The 23,237-nt window shown below is 42.4% G+C and overlaps 1 protein-coding gene and 1 non-coding gene across 6 annotated transcripts in view; both read left to right on the top strand.

Annotated features, from left to right (window-relative positions):
• Positions 1-23,237, top strand: part of LOC122563194 (amyloid-beta A4 precursor protein-binding family A member 1-like) — a 208,446-nt gene that overhangs the window by 160,375 nt on the left and 24,834 nt on the right. For 4 of the 5 annotated variants that reach the window (XM_043716783.2, XM_043716766.2, XM_043716757.2 and 1 more), the window contains 5 exons: positions 4,400-4,432; positions 7,294-7,380; positions 12,386-12,571; positions 15,931-16,110; positions 19,279-19,491. In XM_043716783.2, the coding sequence (XP_043572718.1) occupies positions 4,400-4,432; positions 7,294-7,380; positions 12,386-12,571; positions 15,931-16,110; positions 19,279-19,491 (699 nt within the window). The remainder of the gene's footprint in view (positions 1-4,399; positions 4,433-7,293; positions 7,381-12,385; positions 12,572-15,930; positions 16,111-19,278; positions 19,492-23,237) is intronic. The other variant, XM_087995773.1, reaches the window with a different exon arrangement.
• Positions 20,581-20,685, top strand: LOC148151847 (U6 spliceosomal RNA). The gene has a single exon (XR_015751680.1). It is a non-coding gene; the product is annotated as a U6 spliceosomal RNA (small nuclear RNA).

Below are 23,237 nucleotides of genomic sequence, written 5' to 3'. Positions count from 1 at the left end.
GATCAATTGTATCATACACTGCATTTGGATAAAATTACAGGATCAGAATCTGATGGACAAACTTCACATACTGAGTACGGGTCAGTCTTTAATCCAGATAATATCCTAACTAACCTCCTGAAAAGTACATCTGTCTGACTTTTCCTGGAATATCACCCCTATTAGTTAAACCTTTCCCTTCACCCTTTAATTTAAATATCTTTTGAACCATAACTCCTAGGTGTGTCAACTGATAATAGTGTAACAAAAGAAACAGGATATCTTAGACTTAAGAATATGACAGAACCAACATCCTTATCCACCAACGAGTTTTAAGAATTAAAAATGAGACAGAAGAACAAGGAAGAATTAGATCAAAGACTGAAAGGAGAAGAAAGAATTTTTTAAAAAATCTCTAACTCTTCATTACCTTCAGGAATGAGAATCCACAATTTAAACTGCTTGGTTTTGAGCCAGAAAGGTTGAGTGGTATTGGAAATCAAAAATTCTCCTCCTTCAATGGACTAAATACAATCCCTGACTTTCTGCAGTGGGTTTAATGGGTCACTGAAGTAAAGTTCAGCGATGTCATCAAACTCTGAGAAGTGAAGGACAGGCAGATATTTTCACAAAGCTAGTGGCAATATGTTCAGCACCTTGTGTCAGTTTGCAATTCTCAGGGAATCTGAGCCATTGCACAGTTTGTTAGGTGATTCACACATCAGTAAGATGATTGTTATTCACTTCTCTGTGACTTGAATAGGAATCTCTTGGCCTTTGCAATTAATGTCTACGTAAAGTAGCATCAATGTACAATCTACTCCAAACCCGTCCCTCTTGCCCAGATTTAGATATGGGTTTGAATGTTCACACATTTTGTTAGCAGGATTTTTCTTTTATGGGGTGAACATTTGCTCCATTTGACATCCATCATCATGGACACCATTTGTTTTCCATGAATCCACTCATCAAACCAAACAAAATTGGCCTTTGTTTTATGTTCTCCTCCATGGGCTTTTTGTTTCTCTGGAGTTTATGCAGATTGAGGTGACGCTAGAGGAAGGTATGACAGGATGGAATGAATGTGAAAGACTGAACAAGCTGAGGCTTTTCCTCTAAACAAATTAGAAGGCTGAGGGGTTTCCAACAGACATCCATCGAATTATGAGTGGGCGCAGTAGGGTAGATGTTGAGAAGATGTCTCCATTTGTGTAAGAGTCCAAAATGAAATATAATGAAGGTAATATTTTGATTAATAAATCCAATAGGGAATTCAGAAGAAGTTATTTTCCCCAGAGAGGAATTGGAATGTAGAAATCATGGCACAGAAAGAGGCAAATGGCGTTGATGCATTTAAGGGGATACTAGAAAAATACATAAGGAAGAAATGAAACAGGATATGCTGATGGGGTATGTTGAATAGAAAAGGAGGGGACACATATAACCAGCAGTACAGAGGAACCTCGATTATCCAAACAACATGGGTGGGGAGTATTTTGTTTGGATAATCAAATGTTTGGATTATCGAATTTTGGATAACACAGTTCAGCAAGCGTCGGGACCTTGTGATTTTGCCAGATAATCCAAAATTCAGATAATCGCATGCTGGATAATCGAGGTTCCTCTGTACGTTGTAAGGCTGAATGGCCTAGTTTTGTTCTGTACATTCTGCGCAGTTCTACATGTTTTAATTGTTTTGAAGAGCTGCAAATTGTTTAACAAAGGTTGCAATAAACACAATATGAGGTGGACAGGCTGTATCTGTTTGTATTAAACCCTTAATGGTTTTAAAGATAAATTTGGAGCCTTTGTGTTATGTATAAAAGGTCTTGTCCAAATCACCTCCTGTATTTCGGAAACAGGACAGGGTGCTTGACAATTAAGATTACTGTCACAGCATAATCCTTAACTGCAGTCTCCTCAGACATGGTTAATACTTCCTGCATATTTAAGTAATGAAGCAGTTCAGAATTGACATGCTTTCTCCATAATGAGGTTAAATGTATCTTTTGCATACACATTGCCTTTGTCGAATATATCACCATAAAATGATGCATTGTGCATTTTAAGAATATTTAATTATAGACTTCTTTTTAGTTTATTGACGAACAAAACAAAATTATGGTATTATTGTGGTTATTCATACCAAAGAATCTTTTTCTAAATTTAGTTTCACTGTTACAGGTTTTGGAAGTTGCAAAGGGATTTGCAAACACAGTGCTTCTGGTCTTACAAGAGTGGTCTGAGTTAAAATACAAAATAAGTTTGTTATTTTAATCATTGAATGATACTGCATGGAATGAGGCCATTTGGTCCACCCTGTTGGCAAGTCTATATCAAGTTCCCTTTGACAAACTATTATTGAATCTGTTACCATCGCCCTTTCAAGCAGTACATTACAGATCACAGCAATTCACTGCTGCATTTATAAAAAAAATTCTCACCTCCCCTCTTGTGCTTTTGCTAACTATCTGAAATGTGTCCTTTTTGTATCTAACTTCATGCAACTGAAAACTCTATCACTCCTCAAAAGCATTCTTGACTGGCTGATTTTCAGCTATGATTGAATATGGAGCTGAAACTTTTCTTTGGTGTCAGTTCAGGTTCACTGGCAATTGTGATATTTGGTAAATTTAGCCATGACATTGAAATTTCACCATGTTTTATTTGCAGCATTTAATTCATGAACTGAACTGTTGATTAAATGAGTCTTTCACACTGGGAGCTGTTCTTGCTTCGTGAAGCCTTTATCCTCTTTGATGATAATCCGAACACTCCATTCTTTATGTCCTTTCAGCGCTCTGTGTGTATGTGAGGTGGCAGCGATTCAGTATTGCTGGCCGTGGCATCATTTACAATAAGACTGCTCAAGAATTCAAACTGTTTCTTTCTCCCTCTTCCACACACAAGCATTCCTAATAAAGAGTGACCTACTTTTGAGAAGTGGAAAATTACAAGCACGGCCAGGTTGTTAGGGCATTTACCCGTCGCCCCGGCTTGTGTTTTTTCTTCCAGTTTGATTTCATTACAGATAGTTGTGATGTAGTGCATTTGGGTGGAAACTTAGGAAGGCCACATATTCTGTGGGGTCAAGAAACAGAGGGATCTGGGAATCAGGTACACAAATCACTAGAGATAGCATCACAGGTTAATAAGGCCATTTAAAAGAAGACAAACAAAGTCACGGGGTTTATTCCTACAGGGATAGAATTGAAAATGTGTTAAAATTGTGCTGAGCATTGCTGGAATCCATTTGAATACTCCATTCAGTTCTGGTATCCATTTTATGAAAGGGATTTAGGGGTGCGGGAGGGGTGCAAAAATGATGTAGAAGGATAATACTATAATGAAGTGGTTATACCAATCAGAAAATTCTAAACAGGAACATTTTTCCATAAAAAAGCAAAGGCTACATATGACCTACTAGAAGTCCTTAAGACTATGAGGTGTTTGATAGGCTACACTTAGAAAGGATGTCTCCGCCTGTGGGTAACGTCAGAATTGGGGACCATAATTATAGGATAGACACTAATGACCCCATTAAGGAATTTAAGAGAAGTCGTTACTTGTTTGTACAGAACTTTAGTATTGCTGCAAAAAAGAGACATGATGTCAAAGCCTTTTGACTGGCACTCATCAGGGCAGAATTGCATGAATACCAAATCTTAAAGGGAACAACAATTTATACTGCCTACAAAGGGGGTGCTGATTGACTGGTTGAGGTGTTGCTATGGAGAATGCATGGGGGAGCAGTTGACATCCAAGCTTTTGTTTAAATTCAAAGCAGGCAAATCAATTTGATTGTCATGGAGGAATGCACCATTATCCAGAGAGTGTTGAGAATGTGGAGGTCTGTACCACAAGGGGTGCATGAGGTGAATAGTGCAGATACGTTTAAAGGGGAGAAGATAAGCACATGATGGAGAAATATTAGAAGCCATCAAAAGATATATACTGATAGAGTGGGATGAAGCAGGCTGTGAAGAGGCTTTTAAGGTGCAGAAACACCAGCATAGACTGTTGGGCCAAGTGGCTGGTACAACTACATAATCCAATGTATTTGTAGCAGTATCTTATAATCTTGGATTCTCTGTTTCTCTTGTTTGATTTTTGTTTTGGAAAAATAGCACGGTGTGAAAGTTGTATTTTAGAAAGTGAGTTTTATTCTTAAATCCAGCATTTTCTGCCACTCATTTAACGAAAAGCTAACAAAGGAAAATATTTGTCCTCGTGAACATTTGTAGTTCTCATGCGAAAATTAACAATCAAAAGGCTTGCTGCCATTTATTTCTGTTACTATTACATGTCCTGTCCTGTGTGCCAATCAAACTTCTCCAATTTGTAATTGCTTCTCAACAAGTTTGTCTGCCAGTTTGACTCTAACCATTCTCCTATCTCTTGTCTATTCCATGCCAAGCAGATGGCCCAGAAATTGACCAAAAACAGGAAGAAGGTGTAGTACCTCATTAGCTTGATGTTGTGCCTGTTGCATTTTGCTTTGTTTCGTGCTGTTTTGGCTAGCTTATTCAAACTTCTGTTTCTTTTTAACAAGAACATTTTTGCTTACTTTTCTGCATCCAAAGTGACCCGCAGAATTCAGTCAAGTGTCACCTTGGTTGTTTCTTGCTTGCAGGTGACTACCGGAGTCCACAATAAGCAACCATTGAACCTTTAGTTGATACACCTTTCACTTCTCAGGCTCATTCCTGTAAAATGCTGTTTTAAATTTCATGGTCTGTCGCAGTTTTCGGAAGGTGAAGGACTTGCAAAGGGATATTGTGTTTTTCAAATCGCACTGAGTAATCAGCACTTTGTTTTCATCATTTAAGCTGCTTCTTTTGAGTCTACCGAGTGCTGACTGAAATTTCACCATATTTAAGTGGTGATATTTAATTAATATTATCAACCAGTCTACTTTTTTTTAACATTTAGCAATATATACTGATCAATCTTTCATTCCCTTTCTTTCTCACCCTAGCCCCACTTCCTAGCTACCTTACATGACAGGAAGTCAATCCTGCCCCCTACCCCCTAGCTTTGACCTTCTGCAGATCGCTGGATGCAGAAAGTTTGCACATTAGTTTTTTTAAGACAAAAAATTGACCATTCCTTTCACTGCCTTTGTTGAAAGTGTATTATCATGTGAGGTTGAATGTTTTTGTGTGTCTCACGTCTTTAAAATAAGTTTTTGTTTTTTAAAAAGCTTTATTTTTGTCAACTGCCAACTAAGCTCAGAAAAAGGATGATTTCCGAAACATTTTTATTTCACTTTGTTTTCTGTGACCTCCCACATCCCCCCCCCCCCCCCCCCCCCCCCCCCCACTGCCACTCTAGCAAAGCAGAACATTACCACCTTGTTGCTTCTTGAATGTAGCATATTCTGCGCATTTCACACATGCAAAACAGACTTTTATGAAGAGATTTTTTGTTTTGTAATTTTTTACTTTAGCAGCTCCTTGTCGATTCCTGAGTTGGTGCTTTGAAATGAAGAGTGGTTGAGTTGAATTGGGTGCATTTAAGGGGCAGCTGGATAAATGTGATTGAGAAAGGATTATAAGGATAGAGTGATAAGATGAGGTAACTAGGAGAATGCCAATTGGACTGAATGGCTTGGGTTTCAACTATATATTCTGTGTAAGTACTGAACTTACCATGTTAGATTTATTTCAATTAAGTTTTCATTTCATTTTTTAATTATCGTTTTATCTCACATTCTTCAGCTTCTGATCATTCCTGTAGTGTGGGTAGGAAACCTACTTAGATACATAAACTGCTTCTGCTACTCTAACTCTTAGGGAATCCCAGGTGCAGGTCATAAAGGTGAAATGGCAAAAAAAAAGACTTGCATTCCTTGGACTAGAGACAGTTAAAGGATGATTTGTTTGAGGTTTATTTTGAAAGGTTAGTTAGAGAGAAACATTGGGGATGCTGGCAGTCTGAAATAAAAACAAAGTGCTGGAGACTTTCAGCAGGATCTGAGGAGAAAGAATCAGAGTTAACTGAGTTTTGAAGAAGAGTCCCTATTGGACTCAGTGTTAACTAGTTTCTCATTCCGCAGATGCTACCAGACCTGAAGAGTTTCTCCAGCAGTAGACAGAAGTTTTGTCCGGTGGTAAGATAGAGTCTAGGATAAGGGGGCATTGAAATCTGAGTTGACTCTTCAGGAGAGAAATTAGAAAAAACGTTTTTTGTGCAAAGGCTGGTGAAAGTGTGGAACTCTCTCCCACAGAATGATAATAGCTCAATTAATCGCTTTAAATCTAAACTAAAAAGATTTTTGCTAGACCAAGGCATGAAGTTACACTGGAATCAAGGCTGGTGGACTGAGTCATGAGCCATGATTGCACTGAATGACAGGATAAGCTTGAGGGGCTGAATAACCTGCTTCCTGTTCTCATGAACAAGACCAACATTGGGTGACTTGCCTGCACTGTGTTCTGCTTTCTGATGGTAGCATTTAACATTCAGTTCTGCTTCCTATTGATAAGCTACAAGATATATCCATTATATTTTGTCATGCAACATGTTAACTGTAACACTGAGGTCTTATCTACAAACCTAATTTTTGTTTTGTTTATCTGGATTGTTTCTATACACTATTCACAGTACCATTTAAAACCCAGCTCGCTTTCATTTTATCTTTTTAAATAGAATCTAAACCAATCGCATTAACTGGGCTTAAAATACATGAGCATTTGGCTGATGTTGGATCTCTGTCTCGTTCTTCACTCTATGTGCAAATTTAATATCGATTGGCATTAAATTGACACAGCAGTCCGTATTAACTAAAGCTCAGGTAATTGCCTGCCTATCAGTTCAATGTCATGGACTCAGTGCAGTAAGATTTATTGCTTTAACATAAGGCCAAGTCCAGAACACAAGGGCATAATTCCAACAAATAAAACTAGAATTTCAGCGATGAAGTTAGGAAGCATTTGTTCACACAAAGGATGGTGGAAATCCAGGACACTCTGCTTCAAAGAAACTGTTGGGGCAGGAGGTCACTTGAAAATTTTGCGATTTGTGTTAAGAGTATTCAGGAGCTAAAGGTTATAAGATGGTGTTGAAAGACCCATCATGATAAAATGGGAGAATAGGCAAACTCACTGCAAATCCCTAAATTCCAACTTTGGAATTAGGCATAGTCTCTTTGTGTTATTATTATTACTGATAGAAAGTTTGCATGAAAAGTAAAGAGATTGAAGGATGGTCAGTGATTTTACTTTGGCAGTGTCAGGAGTGTTTTATGAGTGATTGCATGTGTCAGGTATCTCCCCGTGATGATCCCTTGAATCGTGTGTTCTCCTATTAAAGGCAGCTGAAGGAGAGGCTCAGCCCATGACTGAAGTTGATCTCTTCATCTCGACCCAGAGGATTAAGGTGCTGAACGCTGATTCGCAGGTACGTGCCAAGACTAAAGTCCTGCGTTTATCCTCAAAAGTGACCAGTGATTTAAATCAAAGCCTCACATCAATTGCAGAAATAAAACACTCTGTTTGATAGTTCCTTAGTTTAATTGCATCATGATAACGGATGGGTCCACTGCCTCCCGATTTGGGACCATCTGAGGCAAGTTTATCTAAGGGAGACAATCATTGAATCCCTAAAGTGTGGAAGCAGGCCATTCAGCCCATCAGGTCCACACTGACCCTCTGAAGAGCATCCTGCCCAGACCCACCCCCTTACCTTATTCCTGTATCTTTGCATTTCTCATGGCTGATACACTGAACGACACATTCATGGACACTAGCTGCTCCCTTTAGCTGAAGGTACAAGGACTCGGGCGTTGGAGATTTAAGGCTTTGGACAAGAACTGAAAGCAAAGACAAATGGAAGTTGAATGGGAGTTACAGGGGTGGAGTGGGCGAGTGGGACTGATCACAATGCTGTACGGGAGATGTGGACTCAGTGGGTCAAATGGTCTCCTCTGGAGTCTGTGTGAATGCATAACCCAAAGTGAAAGAGGTTGGTGGAAGAGGGACACCCTGTTTTGATGCGGTGGAGATTCTGTCTGGTTCTGTGGATTGGGTGTTACCGACCAGGCCAGACCCCCTCAAAATCTTTCAAGAAAGTAACCCAGCCTCTTAAGTTTGCTGATTGTTTTAAGCAGGTGTAAAGTGGATATTCCAGGAGGGATGCAGCTAGTCAAGCCACTTAGTTTTAAACAAAACAAAATTTATTTACAAGATTACTGAATGAGATACCAACATAAGAGAACAGAATACCGAATAGTGCAACCTATCTTAAAACCCAACTGATTATCCCAACTTAATGATGCTGTTCTAAAAACTTGCAACAATCCCATATACACCCCTTGGCACAAAAGATGAAATCAAACACAGGGTCTTACAGGAGAGATGTCAGAGAGAGAAGAATCAGCATGAACCTGCTTACATGTAGCTGTTTCTTGGATCTGCAGCCTCCAAACTGCCTGACTGCTTTCAGAGACAAACTAGACCAAACCAAACCAGAGAAAAGCTGAGGTGGGAGAACTGGCCACACCCCTTTCATTGTAGAAGTGTCTTTGTTTTTTACCTTGACAGCCTTTTGCCTGAGACAGTATCTGTTAGCTATAATCAAACTGGCCCTAAAACCCTTCAACATAGACTTTTCAGAGTCTGTGTCTATTGACCTCTCTGGAAAAAAAATGCCAAAGACAATATAACCTTGTTAAAAGAGCAGCATTGTCACATTGGGAATAAAAGTGGGGTGTGCGGGGGGGGGGGGGGGGGGGGGGGGGTCCTATTGCCCAGCCCATCTCATCTATTGTGAGAATGGGTCAGCAACTGGTTAACCTAAAAGATGCCTACCTCGCAGTGATCACCGTCTTGGCAATGGGCTGACCAGATTGAGATCACTCTCAAAGCAGGGGGCTTAAAATCTAAATCCAGTTCATGATTTGTGCAAACACTGATTTAAACCAGGGAGTCTGCGGACTAACCACATCCAGTGCCCAGTGACAAGGGACCAGTCATGTAGAGAAACTTGGGCTGTCCTTCTCCGAGGAGAGAGGTTTCAGGGGAGATTTGATAAAGTTGTCCAAAATACAGAAGTATTTCGATAGGGTAAAGCAGGGGGAGGGGAGAGAGGGGTGAATGTGCTGCCTGATAGGCCAGTTAAACCAGATTCAGTGGTATCTTTTCAAAGAAAGGTTGACAAATCCTTGAAACATTTGCAGGATGAATGGGGAAAGAGCCGGGGAGGATTAGATTAGATTTCCTACAGTATGGGAACAGCCATTTGGCCCAACAAGTCCACACTGACCCTTCATAGAGTAACTCATCCAGGCCCCTTGCCCTACCCTATATTTAGCCCTGACTAACGTACCTAACACTATGGGCAAATTAGCATGGTCAATCCACCTGACCTGCACATCTTTGGATTGTGGGAGGAAACCCATCCAGACACGGAGAGGGTGTGTGCTATACAGCAAGATGTTTCTCACCCCCCCACCAAGGCAGAGACCCCTGCTGTCTGTGTGTAAAAGAGCTCATCAGTGTGGCAGTACTGGCAAACTCCACACAGACAGTCGCCCAAGGCAGGAATCAAACCGTCGTCCCTCGTGCTGTGAGGCAGCTAACCACTGAGCTACCGTGCCACCCTAAAGAGTCAGACTACATTAATTCTTTCAAAGTGCTGGCACCAATATGATGGACCAAGTGGCCTCATATCATGCTGTACCAAATTATTCAGCAGAACAATTTCACTCAAACAGCCCAAACTGACAGTGTAGGGTCAGGGAGAGGTCAGAACCTCAGACATTCCCATCCAGCTCCAAGCTATTATAGGCAATGAAAAACTTAATGCTTCATTTGTACTTTCGCTGAAAGCCATGCCACTGTCAGTTAGGCTTCACTGGATGGATTTGACGGAATGCAGTCCTAACACATCAGTCGGACTGTTCAGCAGTGAGCTGTAAACAGAGAGCTGTGGCCATGGTCAGTGACAGTTAATCACCTCTTTGCTCTTTGACAAATTAGTTTGTACACCAGACCAGCTTTTTGATTTACAGGTTTTGGCATTTTCCATTTAGCTAGTGGCCGCATGTCTGTGAAATCGTGCTGGAATCTGGGATAATTTCTGTTCACTGCTTTGGTTGGTACATGATGCAGTGGGACTAGAGGTGGGTGTGTGTGGGTGTAGTTCTGTACCTATAATGTGGGTAACAGTTTGGGTGTGAGCGTGGGTGTGAACGCATGTGGCAAACTCTGGGTGTGCATGGTAGTGTATTTGTGGGCTAGTGTGCGGGTATGACGGGGATACAATGTGTGTGTGTAGTAACCGTGCATCTGTAAATGCTTACTTATGTTAATGGATATAGGTGAGTGTATGGCAATGTCTAAGTGCATTTGTGGATGTTGGTGTGTGTTTGTGTATGTGTTTTTGGTGGGTAGTTGTGTGTGTGGTGGATAGCTGTTGTGTGTATGTTGGTGGCTGGGTGAGCATCTATATGTCAGTGTGTGTATATGTATGTTTGTGGGTGTGTGTGAGCTTGTACGTTTGTGGGTATGTGTATATGTTTGTGGGTGTGTGTGAGCATGTATGTTTGTGGGTGTGTGTGAGCATGTATGTTTGTGGGTGTGTGTATATGTTTGTGGGTGTGTGTGAGCTTGTACATTTGTGGGTATGTGTATATATTTGTGGGTGTGTGTGAGCATGTATGTTTGTGGGTGTGTGTGAGCATGTATGTTTGTGGGTGTGTGTATATGTTTGTGGGTGATTGTGAGCATGTATGTTTGTGGGTGTGTGTATGTTTGTGGGTGTGAGCATGTATGTTTGTGGGTGTGTGTATATGTTTGTGGGTGATTGTGAGCATGTATGTTTGTGGGTGTATATGTTTGTGGGTGTATATGTTTGTGGGTGTGTATGTTTGTGGGTGTGAGCATGTATGTTTGTGGGTGTGTGTATATGTTTGTGAGTGTGAGCATGTATGTTTGTGGGTGTGTGTGTATATGTTTGTGAGTGTGAGCATGTATGTTTGTGGGTGTGTGTATATGTTTGTGAGTGTGAGCATGTATGTTTGTGGGTGTGTGTATATGTTTGTGGGTGTGTAAGCTTGTATGTTTGTGGGTATGTGTATATGTTTGTGGGTGTGTGTGAGCATGTATATTTGTGGGTATGTGTATATGTTTGTGGGCGTGTGTGAGCATGTATATTTGTGGGTGTGTATATGTTTGTGGGCGTGTGTGAGCATGTATATTTGTGGATGTGTATATGTTTGTGGGTGTGTGTGAGCATGTATGTTTGTGGGTGCGTGTGTGTGAGCATGTATGTTTGTGGGTGTGTGTGTGAGAGCATGTATGTTTGTGGGTATGTGTATATGTTTGTGGGTGTGTGTATGTGAGCATGTATGTTTGTGGGTGTGTGTGTGTGAGCATGAATGTTTGTGGGTGTGTGTGTGTGAGCATGTATGTTTGTGGGTGTGTGTGTGTGAGCATGTATGTTTGTGGGTATGTGTATATGTTTGTGGGTGTGTGTGTGTGAGCATGTATGTTCGTGGGTGTGTGTGTGTGAGCATGTATGTTTGTGGGTGTGTGTGAGAGCATGTATGTTTGTAGGTATGTGTATATGTTTGTGGGTGTGTGTGTGAGCATGTATGCTTGTGGGTATGTGTATATGTTTGTGGGTGTGTGTGTGAGCATGTATGTTTGTGGGTATGTGTATATGGTTGTGGGTGTGTATATATGCTCATGGGTGTGTGTGAGCCTGCAATTTTGTGTGTGTATGAGCGCATGCATGTTTGTGTGTGTATATGTTTGTGGGTGTGTGTGAGCATGCATGTGATGTGGTGGGTGGGTGTTAGTGGCTGGGTGAGTATATGTTGGGGTGTGTGTGTGTGGGCAGTTGGTGATATTGTATGTCCTTGTGTCTTGATGTAGGCGATCATGTGAGGTCATACATGTTTGTATGTCTGTATGTATGTGTGACAGTTTAAGAGATAGCGCTTGTGTTTTGTGTGTTGGGCTGGGGCATGTTGCCTGTTTGCTGATTATGTATGTAATGGGGCTAACACTGGCTAGCACTGTTTGCGAATGAATGCTTCTAAACACGAGCAACCTAAGTCCTATGAAACTTTGTAACCCATCCCCACTTATGAAATTGCTGAAACTGATGGTCTTTGAATGTAATATACTGCCACTGTACAGCACACACTACACACTAAAAATGCAACAGCCTTGCTGATGATTCACATAGTTTTCTGAGTGGAAGGATTTTACAGTAAATTGCCTCAAATTGCAGTTCAACCATAACCTCAGAGCTTACTGTGAGCAGTTTGAAAAGATTGGAAAAACAAAGGAATGTTGCATCAGAGTGATCGAACATTTTACTCTAGTTCTCGCGTAATTGGTATTGCTGAGCATTCTGCTTAATTTCTACCTTGTGACTCCTTCATTCCTTTTCTTAGGAAACTATGATGGACCATCCCTTACGGACTATTTCGTACATCGCCGACATCGGGAATATTGTTGTGCTGATGGCACGTCGACGCATGCCTCGGTCCAATTCCCAGGACAGCGTGGAAGCGTCTCACCCCTCCCATGATGGGAAGAGGCAGTACAAGATGATCTGCCACGTCTTTGAGTCTGAGGATGTATGTAGCACTTGTGCCTTTCCAGAAGGGAATGATGGATGTCAGTAGTTTGGATAGATCAGATAAGCTTGAACTGTTAGAGTAAAGAAAGTGAAGAGGAGCAACAACAGAAGTATTCAAAATTGTGAATTGATGGGCAGAATCTTAACAATTTTTGGCTGAGTCCAAGTTAGCCCATTCTCCCAGCCTTACAACTGTTTAACCATCACAACACACACTTGACCTCTTTCCTAGTTACATCCTATCTGGACACCCTCTAAGTCAGCACTACCCTGGCCCCAGTGCCCACTGTAGACCGGTATCCTGTTATTGTCCAGCAGGGAAAAGTCACATGCAGGCAAATAATCAGACAAATCCAGACACACACTTTTATTTACAGAAACCAATACAAACAAAACGAGTAGAAGCTCCAGTTTATCCCTCGCAAATCTGAATTTCGGCAGGATGCCCACAACTGCATGGAGTGCCCACTCCCATAACGTTGAACCTGCCCTGCAACAGAACTACTTGACATTATTCTTGTTTGGCACATTTGGTAAGATAGGAAGCTGAGTGTTAATGCGGTGAGTTGGGCCGTTAACGAGGAGTTTAACAAGCAATACCACCCCCTTAACCAACAACTTCTGATTGCCCAGTGAGAAACTCACCGAGCTGCTCAGGAAAAATATGAAACATGGAATGAGATGCTCCTGACCTTGAGATGAGCTATCCTGGACACCTTCTCCAATTCTGCCACAAATCATGCTGTCACTCAAGTCACTCAGACTCCTCTAAGATTTCACCATGAGGAACTACTTCCAACGGGTCAAGGGCACAAAGTTAATGTGATTGGCAAAAAAAATCAGAGATGACAAGAGAAAAAGCTTCTGTAAGCAACAAGTGATTAGGATTCGGAATGCAATATCTGTTAGATAGGAATTAACCTGAAATTAATTAATTAGAAATTAAACTCCATCTGCCACTCCTCAGCCCATTGACCCAATTGATCAAGATCTCTTTGTAATCTGAGATAACCTTCTTCACTGCCAACGAAACCAGCAATTTTGATGTCATCTGCAAACTTACTAACCTTGCCTCCTACCTTCTTATCCAAATTATTTTTTGATATACATACAAATAAAAGTGGACTTGGTACTGATCCCTGTTGGTCACAGGCCTCCAGTCTGCAAAACAACAGTCCACAACCATCCTTTGACTCTACCATCAAGCCAATTTTGTATCCGATTGGCAAGCTCACAATAAATCCCAAGTGATCCATCTTTACTAATTTAACCAGTGAGGGAAGGGACTGTAGTAAACACTGATTATAGGCTGTTAAAGAAAGGGAACATTGGGGACGGACCAATGTATAACACACAAGGTTGTCTACTCCCAGCCATCTACCACCATTGACTCTCTCTCTATGTTGCTTGTCCCTGGCACAGCCACTGCTGGACTTTTATGCACAGAGTTCTCAATGCTTCTTGAAAACCAACTAATACTGCCTAGAATGCCAAGTATTGCTTTATAATGACTTGTGGAGTACACTTAGGTGCTTTATCGTGTTAAAATTGGCATATAAATGCAAGTTTTTGTATTGACAGGGAAATCTGTGTAATTAGAAGTTGGTAGGGGGAGGGCAGAGAGGAGAGAATGGGAAAGAAAAGCTCACACCGCTGAAACTGCACAGGTTTTGGAAGAGCCAAGATAAAATACTAAGACAAGCGAAGAGGCTTCCTTATTTCTAGGTGTGTTAATGAAGAGGCCACCCAGTATTGCACTGAACCATACAAACCAGGTAATGGCCCTGCCTCTGTAATCTCCTCCAGCCCCACAACCCTGTGCCATCTCTGCATCTTCTCCAGTTCATGCCTGACTTCCATTGCTCCACCATTGATGGTCCTGACCTTGGCCTTTCTTGACACCTAACCTCTGGAATTCTTTCCCTATCCACACCACCTCTCCGGCCCTCATTCTTCCTTTATGAGGCTCCTGATGACATAGCTCCTTGACCAAGTTTTAGGAACATAGCAGCAGCCTCTTGAGCCTGCTCAACTCCTCTAGATCATGGCTCAGCATTAATCTCAATGCCCTTACTCCAATGCCACCTCTCTATCATTGGGTGCCATTAGTATCTAGAAATCTATCAATTTATGTCTTGAAACTGCTCAATGATTGAGCTTCCACAGCACCGTCTAAATGGAGAAACTTCCTCTCAGGCCTAACCAACTAGGTTCCCTGATAAGCCACGCGGCTGAGGGAACTGTCCTCTTTGCCTCTACCCTGTCTCTTCTTTTAATAATTTTTTTAAGTTTCTATGAGATCACCTCTGATTCTTCTCAACTCCAGTGAATGCAGGCCCAGTCTCCTCACTGTCTCAAGACATAGGACAAGCCCACCATCTCAGGATTATGTCTGGTGAACTGCACTACACACCCACTATAGCTTGTCGCAGTATTTTCTAATGGGATTTGATGTTAAATTTTGTTCTGAATGCTCTAAGAAAGGCCTTTCATACAGTTAAATGTGCTAATTATTATTGAGATACGTGGCAATCTCTGTACTAATTTGAGTTAGCAGAGAGGTTAGATTCCCTACAGTGTGGAAACAGACCCTTTGGCCCAACAAGTCCACACCGACCCTCCGGAGAGTAACTCACCCAGACCCACTTCCCTCTGACTCGTGCACCTCACACTATGGGCAATTTAGAAGGACCAATTCACCTGAAAGGGTGGGAGAATAGAATGGAGTGGGGGGGGGGGGGGGGGAGTCAGTCAGTCAGTCAGTCAAGACACCAGGAGATTATGTGAGACTTCCCTATCTGACATTTGCCCACCGAATAAATGTCTGCTTCCAGTTCTCACTTTCTCAGTTCACTCCTTCATTACCCATTGTGCAGAGAGAGAACTCCTGACCACGATTTCCACTTGTTAATGCTGCTATGCACGGAACACTCTGTGTGAGGTGGTAAATGGTTCATGGTTTCCATGGCATCAGTACTTTTCCTAAATAACTTACAGCTTCCGCTTTGCCAAATTTCTATTTTGTTTCTCTCTCCCCTTTCACTACCCTGTGAAATCCACAGGCAAGATTATAAATAAACTTAGCACACTCTTTACGTGAAACAGTGTTACAGGCAGATGTCAGAAATTATCACTCAAGTCTGCTATTTATTGCTAGTTTTGATTGAAGGTTTCTTGAGATTCATTGTTTAAAGACGGGGGAAGAGACTATCATGGTACTTTTAAATGTTTGTTTTCTTTATTGAAAAACACAAAATTGATACCATCTTGCTGTTAAATCTGTGGCAGTCCTAACTATGCAAAGTTTGGTACAGATCCTGTGTAATTATGATCCTTTCCTTTTTTCCTTCTCTGTAGGCCCAGTTAATAGCTCAGTCCATAGGCCAGGCCTTTAGTGTTGCTTATCAGGAGTTCTTGCGAGCGAACGGCATTAATCCAGAAGATTTGAGCCAAAAAGAATACAGTGATCTTCTCAACACTCAGGACATGTACAATGATGACCTGATTCATTTTTCCAAGTCGGAAAACTGCAAGGAAGTACGTGTGTCTTTGGATTTTCCTGTAATAATAATGGCTCTGCTTTGATGAAGAGACAGTAGGAGGATGATATTTTGAAGCATCTGCTGATTTTATGACCTCCTCCTTCCGAAAAGAATTTTGCATGTGTGTGTGTCTGTGACTCTGTGTGCGTCTGTGACTCTGTGTGCGTCTGTGACTCTGTGTGTGTCTGTGACTCTGTGTGTGTGTGTGTGTGTGTGTGTGTGTGTGTGTGTGTGTGTGTCTCAGTGTTATAGCGTTTATTCTGATTTTTAAAGTTATTGATATGTGTTGTACAGTACAGGGTGGAAAGTTTATAGTTTACACCAGATGAGTTCAGAGGGGAAAGAAACATAAATTGTTTCACCGTCTGCACATGATCATATTACGTGGTGGTCAAACATCAGAATTCGAGTTAGGTTTATTGTCACATGTAGTGAAGTACAGGGATACAGGAGTATAGTGAAAAGTGTCCAAACTCATCATTTCCAGTACCATCTTAGGTACAAAGGTGCCTAGGTACAAATTAGAAAAATAAAGAAAATAAGTTAGAAGTGAAGCATTAAAGTCCTTCTAAAGCAGAGGAAGAGAGGAAAAACAATAAAAGCAGACAAAGCAGATGAGTCCACGATCGGTTCACCTCGAGACCAGGTGTCCGTGCTGGCCTCACCTTGAGGCCGGGAGACCGTGCTGGGTTCACCTTGAGGCCGGGAGACCGTGCTGGGTTCACCTTGAGGCTGGGAGACTGTGCTGGCCTCACCTTGAGGCTGGGAGACCGTGCTGGGTTCACCTCGAGTCCGGGAGACTGTGCTGGGTTCACCTCGAGGCCGGGAGACCGTGCTGGGTTCACCTCGAGGCCGGGAGACCGTGCTGGGTTCACCTCGAGGCCGGGAGACTGTGCTGGGTTCACCTCGAGGCCGGGAGACCGTGCTGGGTTCACCTCGAGGCCTGGAGACTGTGCTGGGTTCACCTTGAGGCCGGGAGACTGTGCTGGGTTCACCTCGAGGCCTGGAGACCACGCTGGCCTCACCTTGAGGCTGGGAGACCGTGCTGGGTTCACCTCGAGATGGGAGACCGTGCTGGGTTCACCTCGAGGCCAGGAGACCGTGCTGGGTTCACCTCGAGGCCAGGAGACTGTGCTGGGTTCACCTCGAGGCCGGGAGTCCGTGCTGGGTTCACCTCGAGGCCGGGAGTCCGTGCTGAGTTCACCCCGAGGCCGGGAGTTCGTGCTGGGTTCACCTCGAGGCCGGGAGACCGTCCTGGGTTCACCTCAAGGCCTGGAGACCGTACTGGGCTCACCTGGAGGCCAGGAGACCGTGCTGGGTTCACCTCGATGCCGGGAGACCGTGTTGAGTTCACCTTGAGGCAGGAGTTCACCCTCCTGTTCACGCAGGGCTTCACATCGAGTCTACACTGGCTCAACTCGCTGTCGCCAACGCCAAGGGCAGGAAGTAAGTGGAAAGAAAGTAAAATCATGAAAAGAGGGGAAAAAAAGAAGAAACGAAATGGATGGACTGGAGGTGTTCTGGCTGAGGACCCTACTTTGCCACCATCTTGGGTTTTGTGAAAATGTTGGATGAAGTATTTTATAGTTTTATAACCTCTTCATATTCAAGATTTTAAAAACAATCCCAAAGGAGACAATCTGGAACCCACTGGCAGGCCCCATTCAAACTTTGTCTGACTGTGTCCACATCATGGTCACGGAATTATACAGCACATAAGAAGGATGGTCACCTACATAGTAATGTTTTGATTTGCCTTCACAACGGAGGACACAGAGACTGGATCCATTTGGACAATATTCACTGGAGTTTAGTAGACTGAGGGAGGATCTCATAAAACTTGTAAAATTCCTAAAGGTCAAGACAGACTGAACACAGGAAGGATATTCCCAATGTTCTGGGAGTGCAGAACCAGGGGTCACAGTCTAAGGACAAGGGATCCTTAGATCTGAGGTGAGAAGAAGGTTCTTCACCCAGAGAGTGGTGAGTCTGCCAGAGAAAACAGTTGAGGTCAAAGCATTGATGTTTTCAAGAAGGAGAGGGAAATAGTTCTCAGGGCTAAAGGGATGTGAGGGCAAGGAGTGAAATTAGGAACTCGGTGTTGAGTGGGATGATCAGCCTTGATTCACTCAGGACGCATCTCCGACAGACACAGATTAGAAAAACTAATGATATTTTGTTGGACAGTTTGAATAGAGTCATTTGTGGGCAATTGCCCAAGATATCATTATGAACTCTTGGCTAAATTTCAAAATCTACAATTAAGGAGGTTCTGAGATCACAATTTGATTGACAGCTTATTGAGACAATCAAAGGTTTAGCTACCTATGATATCTGTCTTATATGGATTAGCATGGAGGTTTAAAAGCTTTGAATGGATTTTATGAATGGGAGATACTTCCGATATCAGCTATGTAAGAATGAGAGCTGCATTAAATTATTAGATGTCTTTCCATCTGCACATGACATTTGTAAGGTCTACCAATGGTGGATATCGAGTTACTGTGGAAGTGGCATGGAAATACCAGGGACTGTGGCAGAGGAGGTGAAACCTGGGCTAGCACTAAATTGTCGAGAATGGTATGAAGGACCATGGGAGGGTGGGTGACTGGAGGGGTGTAGGGGAAGGAGGGCCTGACAACGTCTGAAACAACCGGGACAGAGTACCATAGAGCTGAGCTGGCACTGAGAAACAAGCTACTTCAGCACTTGGCTGCTCCTGTGGCTTCCTATGACATCCTGCAGGGGACAATGGTGCGAGGCGTGCAGAAAAACATACATTTTGTTTTAACCAAGGTGGATTCTCTGAATCAGAAAATTTTCCAACTTGAGCTATCTGTGTCAGTAGCCAAAATTCAAATAAGACCCTACCAGAAAGAAATGAGGAAGCACTTTGATTGATAAAGGGTGAGAGAGATTTGGAACTCTTCCACAAAGAAAAAAACTGGTCGTTTTGGATCAGTTGTTGGATTTAAATCTGAATTGTGCTCGATGTTTGTTGACTAAAGGTGTTAAGTATGGGGCGAAGGCAGAGTTAAGTCACAAATGATGCCAATGCTAGCACAAGCTCGCGGGCTGATTGGCCTCCTCCTGTTACAGTGTCTTTGGTAATTTAAATAGAGACATGTGTTGGTGTAACCCTTTTCTTGTTACTCTTTGGCAGGTTCACGTTGATAAGCAGAAAGGTGAAATATTGGGTCTGGTCATTGTTGAGTCTGGCTGGGGCTCCATACTGCCCACTGTAATTATCGCAAACATGATGCACGCAGGCCCAGCAGAGAAGTCTGGGAAGTTGAACATCGGGGACCAAATCATGTCTATCAATGGCACCAGCCTGGTGGGACTCCCATTGTCCACCTGTCAGAGCATCATAAAGGTACATTATCCACTCTTAAAATGCCATAATAATGTTGGGGAAAGGGTTGTATTGATATTTGGTGTTTGTAGTATATTTCAGACTGCATCTCCATGGCTGTGGTCAAATTTCAGTTGTTGGATCGGAGCATCACTGACAAGGCAGTATTTTGTGCCCATCTCTAAGTTGCCTTAGGGAGATTGATACTGAGCTACCTTGCTGAATACCACTCAGTAGCTTGCTAGGCCATTAAAGCCAATCTCGTTTCTGTGGGCTTGGGGGTCTCTTCTGGGCCAGACTGGTTGAGAATGCCAAATGTTCTTCTCTCAAAGGCATGAGGAAATCAGATGGGCTTTTATGACAATCGAGCGGTTTCACATTTATTGTTAACTGAGACTTCTTGTTTATTCCTCAGCTGCTGTGGTGGGAATTGGACTTATGACTCCAGACCATTAGTCTAGGCCTCTGGATTACTAACCTAGCAACATATCGGTCCGCTACACTGCCATAGCTTGTGTCTTCCTCTGAAGGCCACACTTGCTGGGGAATTTCTCTGGAGCCAAGATTTATTGCTAATTAGCAAATAGAAATTACTGGCCTGGTGGATATCTCAGCATTAAAGTCAATCAGATACTTCTTCCATGCCTACGGCTGAGTTGGACACAGACTCTGTACTTGCCAAACCTCAGTTCAGCCCGTTGTAGCAATACTCAGTTTATTGCTGTTTTGTGGCCAACACACTGGCATGATTCCATTTCTGTTTGTTGCATTATAGGTTTCATACCATCAGTGACCAATTCCCATTCTTCATCTGTGTGCGTCTCCTGAGCCAGAACTTGATTTTCAGTTCAACAGTAGCAAACCTGAAGTCATCTTTTTCTAAACTTCAGTCAGAAGCAGTACACTTTAATTATTGTGCACAACCCCCTTCCTAGCTACGCACACCTCACCCGACTCTCTTCCCGCAGACACTACTGAGAATGCTCACACATGGGAAATTCGTGGTTACGGGGATAGGAAGTTGGGTCTGGGTGTGATGCTCTTTGGAGGGTTGGTCCAGACGCAATGGGCTGAATGACCTCTTTCTGCATCGTAGGGATCCTGTGATTCATGTGCATTCAGCACCATGTATACTAAAATTGAATGACATAGAGTAGATTAGCAAGGCTCCCATGCGAGAATGACACACAAAGCAATGCAAATGTACACTTGGTCTCCTGTCCAGTCTGGGACTGTGCTTTAATTGCTTATTTGTTGAGTCGTAAAGATCACTTGTGGAACGTTGTGCTTCATGTGTTTCAGTCTCAATCTCAATCTCAGTGCTGTCAAATAACTCACCTTGACCAGCTTCACCTTTTGAGCTTTTTTTAACCTGATCCGTGTGGGGTCTCCCCCTCCCCATATTGGCTGCTGCCTCCCAGCCTGGTGAATCCTTGGCTTTATTTTCAGATTCTTGCACATGCCCTCTGCAATCTGACCTGGTTACAGTGAGGAGCCCACTCCCTGTGTGTCACCCCTTGTTTCACTGTGCAGTGAGGCATTCATTCCGAGCAGCAAGTGCCGAATCATGGAATGGTTGCAGAAAATTAAATGTTTAAGGTTTGAAAGTCACAGATTGCCTAAAATAAGCCATCGGGAACTAGTGTGCAGTTTAAAGGAAGTTTATTAAGAAGCATTGGTTTACAAATGTTGCGTAAGTTAAATAGACATGATCTAAATAGGCATAAAATGTGTATAACCCGTAACAAGTGAAAATAATTTATTGGTCCTGAATTAGAAAAATGGATGTGCTAACAGGGCCTTGTGGATCTATTGCAGACAAACAGAAGGGTGGAAGAACATAGCAAGCCAGGCATCAGGAAGTGGAGAAGTCAATGTTTTGTGTATAACATTTCTTCAGGAATGGTGGTAGGGGTAGGAGGAACTACAGATAGGAAGAGAAAGGGGCAGGGGTGGGGAGGGAAGCGGAATGGTGAGATAGTGAAACAGAGAGACCGTTGGGTGAGCGTACAGGTTCCGTGTAGAATACAGAAGAGTAGAGGTCCTGCACAAGTGTGGGAAAGAGAGGCCTTGAGCTGGGGAATGGATGAGGAGAGGGAATGGAGCACATTGCAGAGAGGGTTGAGTGGAGAATCCGGAGAGCTTTCATGGCTGTTGATGACAGTCCCCTCAGAGTGGTGTAGTCGTTCTCAATCACATAAACTGATAGCAGGGTTTGAGTTATAATGAGAGGCTGGATAGGCTGGGACTTCTTTCACTGGAGCGTAGGAGATTGAGGGGTGCCCTTATAGAGGTTTATAAAATCTAGAGGGGCATAGATAAGATGAATAACAAAAGACTTTTCCTTCTAGAAGGGGGGTCCAAAACTAGAGAGCATAATTTTAAGGTGAGAGGAGAAAGATTTAAAAGGGACTTGAGCGGCAACCTTTTCACACACAGGGCGGTTTGTATGTGGAATGAGCTGCTGGAGGAATTGGCAGAGGCGTTTACAATTACAAAATTTAAAAGACGTTTGGACAGGTACATGAATGGGAAATGTTTAGAGGCAAATGGGATTAGTTTATTTTGGTAAACCTGGTAGGTATAGATGTGTTGGGCCGAAGGGTCTGTTTCCACACAATGTGACTCTGAGAAGCTGATCTCCTTGGCTGGAGGTGACAGTTTCTTGTCTGTTTGTTAACAGCAATCTTCTTCCCTCTTTCTTCTTTGCCTTAAATCAGATAAAATATCAGGAAGGTCTTTGCCCTTACATACATAGGGGTTGAAAAAGTGACAGTCGATTCTGTCTTGAACTAACCAAATTAAGTTGGAGCCAGCATCGGTCTACCTTGAGAAGATCCTCGTGTATTCAAATTTATGTTTTTTCACTTGAAAGAGTTCATTTTGATACCTTAATTCTGGAAGGCTTCTGTCAGTCACTTCATAGGAAGACAGATGGTTACACCACAGAATTAATTTGGCCATTGACAAAGGCTGGATATTCAAGACAAGCTCTCATTTTTCTGTCATAAGTTCATTTAGTCACCTTACTTCCTTGGACTCCCTGCTTATCCTTCATGAGATAAAATCCCACCCGTCCCACCATCAGTATTACCAATGTCTTGTTTCCAATCCAACCTCTCTGCTTTACCTACATCACTGAAGTTCGCCATTCCTGGTACCATTTTAAAAAATGTTTATTGCACTCTCTGCATTGTCTTCACATCTTTCCTATAGCACAGTATGTAGACCAATGCTCCAGTTGAGATTAAGCCAGTGTTTTATAAAGGGTTAAAATAATCTCTTTGCTTTTTTTAATCTTGTGACCTTATTGATGATACCTTGGGTGCTGTAACTGCTGTCCTAACCTATCCTGCTACTTCCAATAACTCTTGTAGGTATATATTCAAGTCGTTCTGCTCCTGAGTCCATTACCATCCTCCCTGTTGCTATGATCCCAGCTGATGGTGCTACTGGATGAGCCAACTTCCAGAATGAAATCTGGCTTGATAGATCAGTGTGTTTTTTATTAGTTAATGTGGTGGTCAGTTATTGAAATATAGTCATAAGTGGCTATAACAACAGTTTCCTTAACAATGGAACAGATTTTATTACACAAAAAATGAAAACAAAAGATATAAATTATCTAAATATAGAACATAATATTGAGTATTAGAATACCCAGTAAAGCCAAGTTTCCATCTATTCTTCAAAATCATCACTTTACAATAATTTAAATCCAGGGAAATTTGCCTTCCATATCAAATCTTTAAATTTGACATAGTTGA

Source organism: Chiloscyllium plagiosum, unplaced genomic scaffold (assembly GCF_037043375.1).
Source record: "Chiloscyllium plagiosum isolate Xiang-an unplaced genomic scaffold, Cpla_swu_hap1 HiC_scaffold_2, whole genome shotgun sequence".
Lineage (NCBI taxonomy): Eukaryota > Metazoa > Chordata > Chondrichthyes > Orectolobiformes > Hemiscylliidae > Chiloscyllium > Chiloscyllium plagiosum.
This window is presented reverse-complemented; position numbering and strand designations above follow the sequence as displayed.